The 12,004-nt window shown below is 39.8% G+C and overlaps 1 protein-coding gene across 3 annotated transcripts; it reads right to left on the bottom strand.

The window, feature by feature from the left end:
* Positions 1-6,936: 6,936 nt before the first annotated feature.
* Positions 6,937-11,448, bottom strand: LOC126788178 (tRNA dimethylallyltransferase 9). Of its 3 annotated transcripts, none has more exons than XR_007671340.1 (11): positions 11,161-11,448; positions 10,690-10,743; positions 10,542-10,584; positions 9,433-9,541; positions 8,917-9,115; positions 8,487-8,724; positions 8,300-8,394; positions 8,066-8,160; positions 7,600-7,675; positions 7,266-7,398; positions 6,937-7,181 (listed from the first exon to the last, which is right to left on the bottom strand). XR_007671340.1 is itself a non-coding variant. In XM_050514149.1 (11 exons), the coding sequence occupies exons 1-11, from the start codon at positions 11,428-11,430 to the stop codon at positions 7,103-7,105; spliced, it is 1,398 nt and encodes a 465-aa protein (XP_050370106.1). In that variant the 5' UTR covers positions 11,431-11,448; the 3' UTR covers positions 6,948-7,102. The 3 variants fall into 3 exon arrangements, 2 of the variants coding, with proteins under 2 accessions (XP_050370106.1, XP_050370107.1); XM_050514149.1 differs by having other exon boundaries at positions 6,948-7,181; positions 7,266-7,405; XM_050514150.1 differs by having other exon boundaries at positions 6,956-7,181; positions 7,266-7,405; positions 8,300-8,390; positions 8,498-8,724.
* Between the last annotated feature and the right edge of the window lie 556 nt (positions 11,449-12,004).

The following is a 12,004-nucleotide window of genomic DNA, read 5'->3' as shown; positions in this document are numbered from 1 at the left end:
GTTATTTATAGATCTAAAAGGTAAAAAATAGTTACTGTGTTATAGATTTACTGGGTTAGGTAGGGCTTCACGGGTTTTACGCAGATTCTGAAAATATTTCAGTTTCTCTATTTTTCGGCGAGGATAGAAATGAAGGCTCCTTTGGCGTTATCGGCGTGCACAAGTCTATTTAGGATTAATTCCTCATATGATAATTGAAGTATGGTTATTTAGATAATTTAATATCTGATGTATGAAAACAGACAATTTGGATTGATAACTACATTATGAAAAATTATATACGTAAATCATCACAGATACTAAGTGGATGAGTTATCAACTTTTTAGTGATAATTTAGAGGTAATTTGAAGGTAATATGAAAAAATAAAGTAAAATAAAGATAAGATGATGAAAATATCCCTAAAAATATGGTCAAAATTGACATAAGTACCAAATGGCCTAAATTTGAGAACTTTAGGTACCAAATTGTCCGTTTTCGTACATCAAGTACTAAAATGTCCAAGTAGTCAAACATCATGTACCATAGGAGGAATTTACCCGTCTATTTACACTTTTTCTGAATAATAATGATATTTTAATTTTGCTAAAATCTCAGGACTGAAGTAAGAATGGATGGAGTGTGCTAAATTAAGATTGTATCGGCGGAATAAATTTTATAAGAACAATCACTAATAGTTAGACATGTTTAAGCTGTGTTTGGCCCCGAATTTCGCTTAGATTATGAGCTAAAATTCTTAAATAATCTGAATAAAGTGTTTAGTGAATCAGCTTATTTCATAAGTTCACGAATTCCGATGCAATTTTCAGGCAAATTATGAAAGTTACATAATAAAGCTTTTAGAAGATGTTGTTGATTAAATCTGTAAAAACATATTTTTCCAATCTCACCTCGGGACCAAACTAACTCTAAATCTTTACAAGTTTAAAAGTTTAAGTGCGCTGGAGCACACTTCAGCACATTCTTAGTTCCGTGTCTGATCACACAACCGCGCTACTCAGAAATATATACTGACTAAATAAGTATCACCTTAGTTATACTATGTTTCATCTCAATAACGAATAAGTTCAGCAACATTAGTTGATAACTAAACACTCGGCTACGATATTACACTCAACATAAGCTTCAAAATCCAAACATGTTTTTGTATTTGGATGTCCATTATAAACACTGATGAAATCAGAGATTTTTGTAAGGTGAATCCTATGAACTATGATCCTTTTCCAAATGAAGAAAGGTCAATATATACATCTCTTTGTGACGGTCTCATTCGATCAAGAAGTCTTGTCAATGTTAAAGACCGAGGAGAACGACAAATGCAACAAGACGAGGACTTGCAGTGTCGAACTGTCGATGCCAGCAAGAGCTAGGATGTCGAGGATACTGCTATCAATATCAAAACAAAATACCATAAAAGTGTAAGGGATCCGAGTTTGTATGTGAGTTGAACCATTCATGTTTCATTAAAAAAGTTAACAGTGACATTGCACAATGTTGCTAATGTCATACCGCCAATCTTTATATATCACACTCTCGAAGTAGACAGTAGACTCAATCCATTTCCAAGAAAAATAAACCTATAAATTGAATCATATACTAAAAATGTTATTGTCGTTGCGCTGTTGAAAAGATACATAAAATACAGTGAGGACTCAAGACATAAAAGCTGCAGTAAGCCAGAGCCTTTAAAGCTAACCTCTTCGAAGAAACAAACTAATAGTTGAATTACAATCATACACAGATTACACTTGTTTATATAGACTAATTTTAGCATTATTCTACCACTATCTTCCACTAATTATGCCGTGATTCACGGAGAGAATCATGGGCCGTGATTCCCGGCCGAATTCACGCCGACACTCCCCCTCAAGTTGGTGTATACATATCAACCATGCCCAACTTGCTAAGTGAATCATAAAAGGCATTTTTAGACACTCATTTTGTGAGCATATCGGCAAGTTGCTCTTCTATAGAAATAAAATGAAAATTGATGATCTTCGCGTCTAGCTTCTCCTTTATAAAATGACGATCAACCTCCACATGTTTTGTACGATCATGTTGCACAGGATTATGGGAGATATCAATGGCTGCCTTGTTGTCACAGTACAGCTGCATAGCACATTCAGGCTTAATACCCAAATCTTGTAGCAAACTTCTAAGCCATAACAATTCGCACACTCCCTGAGCCATACCTCTGTATTCTGCTTCAGCACTAGATCGTGCTACCACATTTTGTTTCTTACTCTTCCATGTAATAAGATTACCTCCAACAAAGGTAAAGTATCTTGATGTGGATCTTCGATCTGTAATATTTCCAGCCCAGTCTGCATCTGTGAAGCCACAAATTTCGAGGATATTATTGTGCTTAGAGAACATTACTCCTCTCCCCGGAGCTGATTTTAAATACCTCAAAATCCTTATAACAGCATCCATGTGGTCCTCATTGGGATTATGCATGAATTGACTCACTACACTCACTGCATAAGCAACATCTGGTCTGGTATGTGATAGATAAATCAGGCGCCCGACTAGCCTCTGATAACGAGGTTTGTCAGTAGGGACTTGATCTGGATATTCTGCTAACCGATGGTTCTGCTCAATAGGAGTATCAATGGGAGTGCAATCCAACATACATGTCTCTGTTAGAAGATCAAGAATGTACTTCCTCTGACAGAGATAGATACCTTCATTTCCCCGGGCTACTTCAATGCCTAAGAAGTACTTGAGTGTACCTAGATCCTTTATCTCAAACTCTTTGGCAAGCTGTTTTTGTAATCTATCCACCTCAACAGTATCATTCCCAGTAATTACCATATCATCAACATATATAATTAAGGTTGTCACCTTCTCTTGTTGATGTTTGAGAAATAACGTGTGGTCTGAATTACTCTGTATGTAGCCAATTTTTCTCATGAATTGTGAGAATCTTCCAAACTAAGCACAAGGTGATTGTTTAAGACCATACAAAGACTTTCTCAATCTGCATACAGAGGTAGTTGGAGAAGCGGCTACATATCCAGGCGGAAAATCCATGTATACTTCCTCTGTTAGTTCTCCATGAAGGAATGCATTTTTAACATCAAATTGCCTAAGTGGCCAGTTTAAGTTAGCAGCGACAGAGAGCAATACCCGGATAGTGTTTATTTTTACAACAGGTGCAAACGTCTCATCATAGTCTATGCCATATGTTTGGGTGAACCCATTGGCTACTAGTCGTGCTTTATGCCAGCTTACTGACCCATCTGGATTATGTTTCACTGTAAACACCCAACGACATTCTACAGTCTTCTTGCCATGTGGTGGAGGTACAAGCTCCCAAGTATTGTTCTTTTGTAATGCTTTCATCTCTTCCTCCATTGCTTTCCTCCATTTTCGATCTCTCAATGCATCCTGCACTTTGTTAGGTATTGATACAGTAGATATTTGATTCACAAATGACTCATATGACTTAGATAATCTTTTGGTAGATATAAAATTTGCCATAGGGTACTTGGCTTTAGTCTGAAGGGTAGGTTCATATTGTTTTGTTGGTTGCCCCCGAGTAGACCTATTTGGCAAAACATATTGTCTCCTATGACTAACCTCAGATGAGTGATCTTCTGCACCAGGAGAGCATTGGTCAGGGGTATAAACAGTTGTACGGGAGACATGAGGGGCAGTTGTGTTATCATCTTGTGGTGCCTGAATCTCTCGAGTGACGACCTCTGGTGATGCTTGTGTAGCTGTCACATTGGTAATCTCAACAGAACCTGTTACCATATCGACTGGCTTACTTGTCCCCCCCCTCTCCATGATACAGCTCTTCAAAATATGAATTCTCCCCCTAAAGAGCAGTATCAGAAGAGGTAAAATAACTCATATTCTCAAAAAAAGTAACATCCATAGTGACATAGTACTTCCGGGTATGGGGATGATAGCACCCGTACCCAACAAACACACATTTAACTGCCCGGGCATCCAACTTAGAACGCCGATGTTGTGGAAGATGAACAAAAGCAACACAACCGAAAACACGGGCATGAAGATTATGAAAAGAGTGTAATGAGACATGAGATGCAAGCACCTCATAGGGAACTTTCCCCTGAAGGACACGAGAAGGAAGACGATTAATGAGGTGGGCGGAAGTAATGACAGCATCACCCCAAAGGTATTTAGGCATGTGGGCACTAAAAAGAATACACCGAGCCATATCAAGTAAATGACGATTTTTTTTTTCGGAAATCTCATTTTGCTCAGGGGTGTAAGGACACGTTGTTTGATGGACAATTCCGTGTGTGTTAAGGAACTCCTGAAAGACATGATTCACATATTCCCCCCCCCCATTATCAGAACGAAGAACTCGAATGGTGGCATTATATTGTGTTTGGACAGAGGTATGGAAAACACGAAAAGCGGAAAAAACCTCATCTTTATTTTTAAGAAGAATAATCCATGAAAGACGTGTGCAATCATCAATAAAAGACAAAATATCGCATGCCTGACACAGTAGATTCTTTAGAGGGCCCCCAAACATCAGAATGAATTAATTCAACAGGAAGAAAACTTTTAGTAGAAGTACTAGGGGAATAAGTAGATCGATGACTCTTTCCTAAAACACATGTCTCACAACACAAAGAAGACTCGTCCACACTAATAAACAAAGTAGGCATGGATTGTTTCATAACACTAAAAGATGGATGCCCTAAGCGACGATGCCATAACCAAACTTCACTTAGCTTGTCAAAAGTGGAGAGTAAAGCGGTCCGAAACTGTCCTCCTGGTTTTTCCCCTGCGTATGTCAGATCCAGATGAAACAACCGGCCCCTCAGATACCCTCGACCAATTACCCGTCCGGTGAGAAGGTCCTGAAAGAGCACATACATAGGAAAAAATGTCACAGAGCACTGAGCGTCAGCGTTCAATTGAGGAACAGATATCAAATGATGAGATAAAACAGGTACATATAGTACATTGTGAAGCTCTATGGTGGGAGTAATACGAACATACCATGTCCCTAACACGGGGAATGCCTCACCATTAGCATTAGTAACATAGGGTACGGGTGGAGTAGACAATACGGTAAAATAAGATTTGTCATAAGTCATATGATCAGATGCACCAGAATCAATAATCCATGTATCAAAACCAACAAAGTTAGAAATTTTTAAAGTCATACCAATTTGACCACGACCAACGATGGAGGTTGTAGGTGCTCCTCCAGCAGTATGATGATCATGCCCAACCACACCATAGATATCTGGTTCGGGAACTAATTGAAGAGCTACTTTAGTTTGAGGACGATAATTAGGCCTTTTAGGCCTAAGGTGTGGATACAATTTCCAACAGGTTGCACGAGCATGATTAGTATCATGACAATAAGAGCAAGGCGGGCGGGGTTGATTCCCGAAGCCTGGTGGTGGTCCTTGTCGATGAAGGGGAGCAGAAGTGGCTTGCGGAAGCGGTGGTGCCGGAGACCGAGCATGAACAGTGAGACTGGAAACGATAGCCGGTGCCTGAAGAATGCTCGCCTGGTGAGATTCATCCTTTCGGATATAGGTGAAAGCGGTGAGTAGGCTAGGTGGTTCGGTCATTCGGAGCAATTCGCCCTTTGCGCTGGTATGCTTGGCATCAAGACCTTTCAAGAAATGGTGAACGCATTCAAGCTCCTTCTCCTTGTGGTACCAAATAATATCCTCTTGATTTTTAATCAGGCAAGGACGTTTCACATCAATCTCAGCCCAAATGTTCTTTAGTTTGGTGAAATAGTATGCCACCGGTTGCCCATCATGTTGTATTGTCAAAACTGTGCACATTAACTCATGAACCTGTATGAAATCAGAGTCATTAGTATATAAGCCGGCCAATGTCTCTCATACTGCCTGCGCAGTGGCACATGCTTCGACCAGATCAACTATCTCATCATTCATAGCTTTCCACAAGACTGACATAACAAGACCATCATCGTCATCCCATTTAGTGTAGGCAACAATATCCTCAGGACTAGGAGCCTTAGTGACGCCGGTGACATGTCTCATCTTATGCATGCCTCGAAGATGAACAGTCATAAGTCGTTTCCATTTACGGAAATTGGTTCCGTTGAGTTTGGCGCCCCCAAATGAACCACTGTCAGAACCTTTGACAGATACTTCGAAGGTCGGAACATCAGAGAGCTGAGAACCCTCTGTTTCGCGTCCGGAACCCATTTACAAGAAATAATGTAAAAAAAAAAAGGAATTAGACAGCAAAGAACCAACAATGGAGGAGAATCTGTTGTCGGTGCACTTGCACTGACGGTGCGTGTGCACTGATAGTAAGAAAAAAGGCTGCTGATTATTGCTGGGCCGGGTCGGATCAAGCGGGCCGGGTCGGGCCGCACTGTTTCTGGATGGGCCGGGTCGTGTTTGGGCCGGGCCGGGTGAACGAGTCCGGGTCGGATCCAGTGGCTAAATTAGGGCTGAATTTGTGCGATTTGAGCAGAGAGGGGCGATTTGAGGAGCGACGATTTGAGGAGCGGAGAGGGGCGATTTGGGGCGGGGAGACAGCAGCGGCAGCAACAATGGTGGAGAGAGCAGCAACGACGAGGGCGATGTCGGGTCGAGCTGCGTCGGGGCGGGGAGAGACATCAGCAACGGCGGCGGAGAGAGCAGCAGCGGCGAGGACGACGTCGGGTCGAGCTGCGTCGGAGAGCAGCAGAGGAGTTCGGCGATGTCGGGCGTCGAGGAGAGCTGGAAGGCAGCGGTGAGGGAGCGCCGGAGGGAAAGAGGCAGCGGTGTAACCGGCCGGAAAAAAGGCGGGACAAATACCCAAAAAAGAAGAGCACGAAGGCTCTGATACCAAGTTGAAAGGTAAGTGTTCTTGCTTAATTACATTCATACACAGATTACACTTGTTTATATAGACTAATTCTAGCATTATTCTACCACTATCTTCCACTAATTATGCCGTGATTCACGGAGAGAATCACGGGCCGTGATTCCCGGCCGAATTCACGCCGACACTAATGTGTGACGAGATTTTTCAGCCGGTAAGGAAAAGATTTATTGCAACTGAGGTAAAGTTGTGGATGATCGTCTGACATTGAATGCTTTGGTAAAATTGAAGCTCCAAGGAAGTGAATGATTAAATCACACTTCAATGTTACAGCCTTGTGTTTTCTGTATCCAGTCTAGAATATCTGAACAATCTTCACGTTTGATTAAAAGCCTTCACGAATGCATATAGACAAAGCTATTAGCCCTTGTGCCATCTCAACAATAACTAAAAGCACTCAATGTTTCTGAAGTATACCTGTTTTTAGTTCGATAGCTTTTTAGCTCAGACTCTTCACGGTGGCTTGACAGTTCTTTCTTCAATTTCAATGATTCAGGCACAACCCAGTTTCCACTTTTGTCATGATACGCATCACAAATAAAGTTAAGAACTGAATCCTGCAAAATTTGTCCGGTGTGAGTGTACACAAAGTTTACATGAGAATAGTTTAACAGTTCATGATGCCATATTCTTTGCTGACAATAGCTGTTAAAGCTAATATGCCTATTCACAAGAATTTAAACCAACAGGTAAGGTGAGAGTTACCTATATCTCTATGAAATAGTGAAAACAGAATGAAAAGCATGCATACCAAGGGTTTGGAAGCGTCAAGCCAGTGATATATTTGCTCATTACGAAACCATGTCAATTGCCGTTTTGCAAAATTTCTGCAGAGAACTTATATATTATGGGTTTGAAATTTTAATTGTAATGAGTAAGAAACTTGTAAACACTAAAGATGACACAGGGAGTACTGAAGCTCTACCCAGCACCAGGTTTCTACACAACCATGCAACTTAACTTTTAACTTCATTTTGGAAAAGAAAAAGATACTACCATAACATTAAAGATGTCTGTAACACAATGAGAATGCTACCTTTGGAATCAAACTGAAAGTAAAAGTACTAATGGTAAGGATGATTGTACTGATACTTATTTTCCATTTCGAATGGATCGCTCCTGATAGATTTTTACAATGCAACTGAACTTCCTCTTTCGTCCCCTCTATAACCCAGTGCTTTTATCAGATGTTGCTTTCATATAGAGAAATGCATTACCTAGATGCCTTCTGAAATTGAGTCAAAAAGTTGTAGAACTCTCTTGGTGAAGAACTACCTCCTTGCTCCCTACACAATAATAAATACTCCATAGCCTGAAATATATCAGTGTTACTACCTATTGCAAACAATCATAACATGATATAATAAAGTGCATAAGAATTAATGGGAAAAAATCCAGAATTTTTAGTTGAACAATTAAGATCAACGAATCAAATAAGAATAGAGCTATACTTGTCTGTAGCCAATTGCTCTGGTTGCTGAATTGGAATTTGGAAGAAGACCCGCATCAAGAAGCCATCTTGCCTCAGACAAAATACCATCACTTCCTGTAGTTAAATAATGACCTTATGTAAACAAATGATAATTTCTAACTTGAATAGGGAACACAAAGGTGGATAATCAATCTGTAGAAATGTACCCCAGTATGACTTGCCTGATACCATATCTTCACATCGCCAATCAATGGATCTGTACAGATCAACCCTTCGGTTTGAGAGGAAAAAGCAAATGAAATCATAGTCCAATTCCTTTGATTTAACTTCCCCCACAAAATCACCAGTGGAGCTGATGTCATGAGCGTCTACTACACTAGAATCACATTCTTTGCGGAAAGAATCATAAGGTACTTCAAATGCAGATGGAGGTGATCCACTAGACTGTCATTTCACGGAAGAAAAACAAACAGCGAGAACAATGAGGTCATTCATAAAATAAAAAAAATGAGGTAATATATCAACAACTTGTATCTATGCCTTTCATGTATAATGTTTGTTCCAATTTTTATTTGGGGAGGGGTTGAGGGAAGATTCCATTAATCATATATAAAAGAAGAAACATTATAAATTAACCTTGATGATCTCAAGGCGGCGTCTTAATCGGTACCAATCGTTAGCAGCCAAAAGTTCAGCCTTAGGGTCACCTGCGTCAACCACCAACTGCACAGCTGCATCCCAGTGTCCATTTCTTTCTAACTCTGCCAACTCAGAATACACTTCAGATGCGATCTCTTTCGAGGCTTTGGGAACATCTGGTTTCCCATATATTAACCTAATATTGGTGAGACCAAATAATGTTTAAAATGAAACCAAAAAAAAGAGAGAAACAATTACTAACAGCATATCTCCAGAAGCCTATGTCAGAGAGACAATAGCTAACAATAACCTAATATAACATATTTAGGGAGCGTTATGAAGTAGACTGAGTTAACTGGTGTCTATATCACCAATAAACCGTACAGTTGCTTTTTCAGGAGATACTTACGTACCAGAAAGGCTATTCCATCATGAGCTAAGTGGCATTTCTGTGACTTGAGAATTATGAGAATTATTTTGTAGACAATAGTTACAAAAGAACTTAGTACCTACCAACGCAAGTACAATCCAGTGCCACCGGTAACTATGGGGACGCGACCATTATCAAGAATACACCTCGTAGCTTCCCTTGCATCATCATAAAATTGTCCAACAGAGTAGTCTGAAGAATATTAAATCTGTTAAATTGGACGAACAGAAAACAAGATAGCAGTATAACATCATAAGCATACAAACTAGAGCCAACTTTTGAAGCCTCCAAGTCATAGCAGAGAAAAAAAAAATATATATATATATATATAGAGGCCCGATCCAAGACGAACCAACTTTCCTAAAGTGTGGACGTCTCAGCTTTATCCACGATCCCACGCCGGCGATGACGTTTCTATTGCCGGAGCAACTGCAGATGCATCCCAGACGTCGTTACCATGAAGATAAAGGCCCAAGGAGAGCAGGTTTGAAGTTTCTGGGCAGCAGTCTCACCTAAAACTGCTGGTTCATCTGAATAGATCAAAAACCAGTCGACGGCGGCTCCACCGGCAAGAAGAAGCTCCAAGTAGAGGCTTGGACTCCGTACACCAGCAGAAGCTCCGTCGTTGGCGTGTGATCATCGAAAAAGTTGAGACGTCCGCACTTTTTTGAGTTTGCGGACGTCCGTTTGTGATCCTTCTATATATATATATATATATAGTTCCTATCCAGAGTGAAACTTTACTCTGAAATTACAGAGTGAAAGTTCAATTTTGACACACTTTTCGGTCAAATTTTTTCACCATAAGAGATTCAATATTTAGATATGCTATTCAAGATCATCTCTACAAAGTTTCATCTAATTCGAAAATGGTTTGAGTTTTTAAAATTGAGATTTACACGAATGGTTCATGTTGAACATTTTTAATTCATTCAATGATTTAATCTAATTTCAATACCTTAACAATGTCCGAATTAGATGAAATTTTGTAGAGATGATCTTGAATAACATACCTAAATATTAAATTGCTTATGATGAAAAAATTTGACTGGAAAGTGTGCCAAAATTGGAACTTCACTCTTTAAATATATATATATATATAGACTACACACACATATGTATGGTTATTAGTAGATAAGAATACAAACACACAAATATACACGATGATGCTTTATTTAGTAAGCCTACACACCTTCAGACGGGTGCAATATGTCAACAAGATGATGCGGTACTTCCTGCACCAAACAAAATGATGAGATACTTTTAAATACTCCAGGTTACCAGAAATTGAATTTCAATGTAGAAGCATGACCAAACATACTTCTCAACTAAGAAAGCACCTTTCTATCACCTGGAGAAGGCTTCGCTGATCCAATGTCAAGACCCCGATATACCTGAGCCAGAAAACCCATATCAGATGAAGTAACCTTAACATATATTGCACAACATATAAACTGACATAATCCCCAACTTATTTCCTACTTCAATTGCTTATCTGTCGTATAGTGAACACTATAACCAGTTATACTCAATCTTCATTTATAAATCAACTAGAGCTTCCCTCTCTTCAATGTTTTTACACATCTTCCACCTCAATCCTTCCATATGCAGCCAAACTAGCTCTTACTCAAACTCGAATGCATCATAAGTTCATAACAAGTACAAATTTCAAAGCAAAGCAATGTAATTTCAATACCCAATTCACCACACAAATGCTTACTTCCACAACAAACCCACACTTCCTCATTTTCCTTCCAAACATTTCGAAAAAGCCAATAACTTGAAAGTGGGTATAGCAAGTTGGGTCAAACCTGGACGGAGTCGGCGCTGATAATCTCGCCGTTAAGAAGCTTAGCGAGCTCGAGGGCCAGCCGGCTCTTCCCTGCTCCGGTAGGCCCAGAGACCACTATCACCTTCTCCTTATCCTTCTTCTTGTTCTGGGTGGCCGAAACAGAGCAGAAGGTGGTGAAGGGTCGGCGCCGGAGACTGAAGGTAAACTTGACCGCGGAACGGAGGACATGCTTGTCCGACGAGGATGGAAAGCGTGGGAAACATGTACGGACGCTGCTGCTGATAATCATTTTGAGGTTTCCAAAGGGGTTTTGGGTTTTGGATTGTGAGATTTTGGAGTGTTTTGTTTTTAAGTTTAAATACATGTGACACTTTATAATTTATGTGACATGTATAATATATGGTAGCTTTAGTTGGCTAGTTTTGTTGGATTTTTTGACAACGCAATACGTGTATAAAGGTAAATTGAGATCTAAGCAAGTTTGAAGGGTGGTCTAGACTTTGGTGAAGCCACCAACCCCGGATTACTTGATAATGCAAGTGATCAATGTGTTTATACCTGCATGCTTAACTATCTGTTTTGAAGAAATTATTATAATCCAAAGTTCAAACCAAAATGTAGAGAAATTTAATGAATATTAACTAGTTTTGCGAAATATGGTGCTGCCATAAACCGAATCCTATGTAGCAATATACTCTATAGATAGATCAAAATTTCTTAGATAAAATGTTACTGCATGAAGCCGTGAATGCCTACATCAGAACTCAGGGTGACAGCCTTGTTTTAACATAAGATGCATGAGATGTACCTAAAACTTTGATCATACCAACTGGTGGTTGCATATGTAGCTTTCACCAAACAGA

The sequence above is a fragment of the Argentina anserina genome, chromosome 3 (genome assembly GCF_933775445.1).
Source record: "Argentina anserina chromosome 3, drPotAnse1.1, whole genome shotgun sequence".
Lineage (NCBI taxonomy): Eukaryota > Viridiplantae > Streptophyta > Magnoliopsida > Rosales > Rosaceae > Argentina > Argentina anserina.
This window is presented reverse-complemented; position numbering and strand designations above follow the sequence as displayed.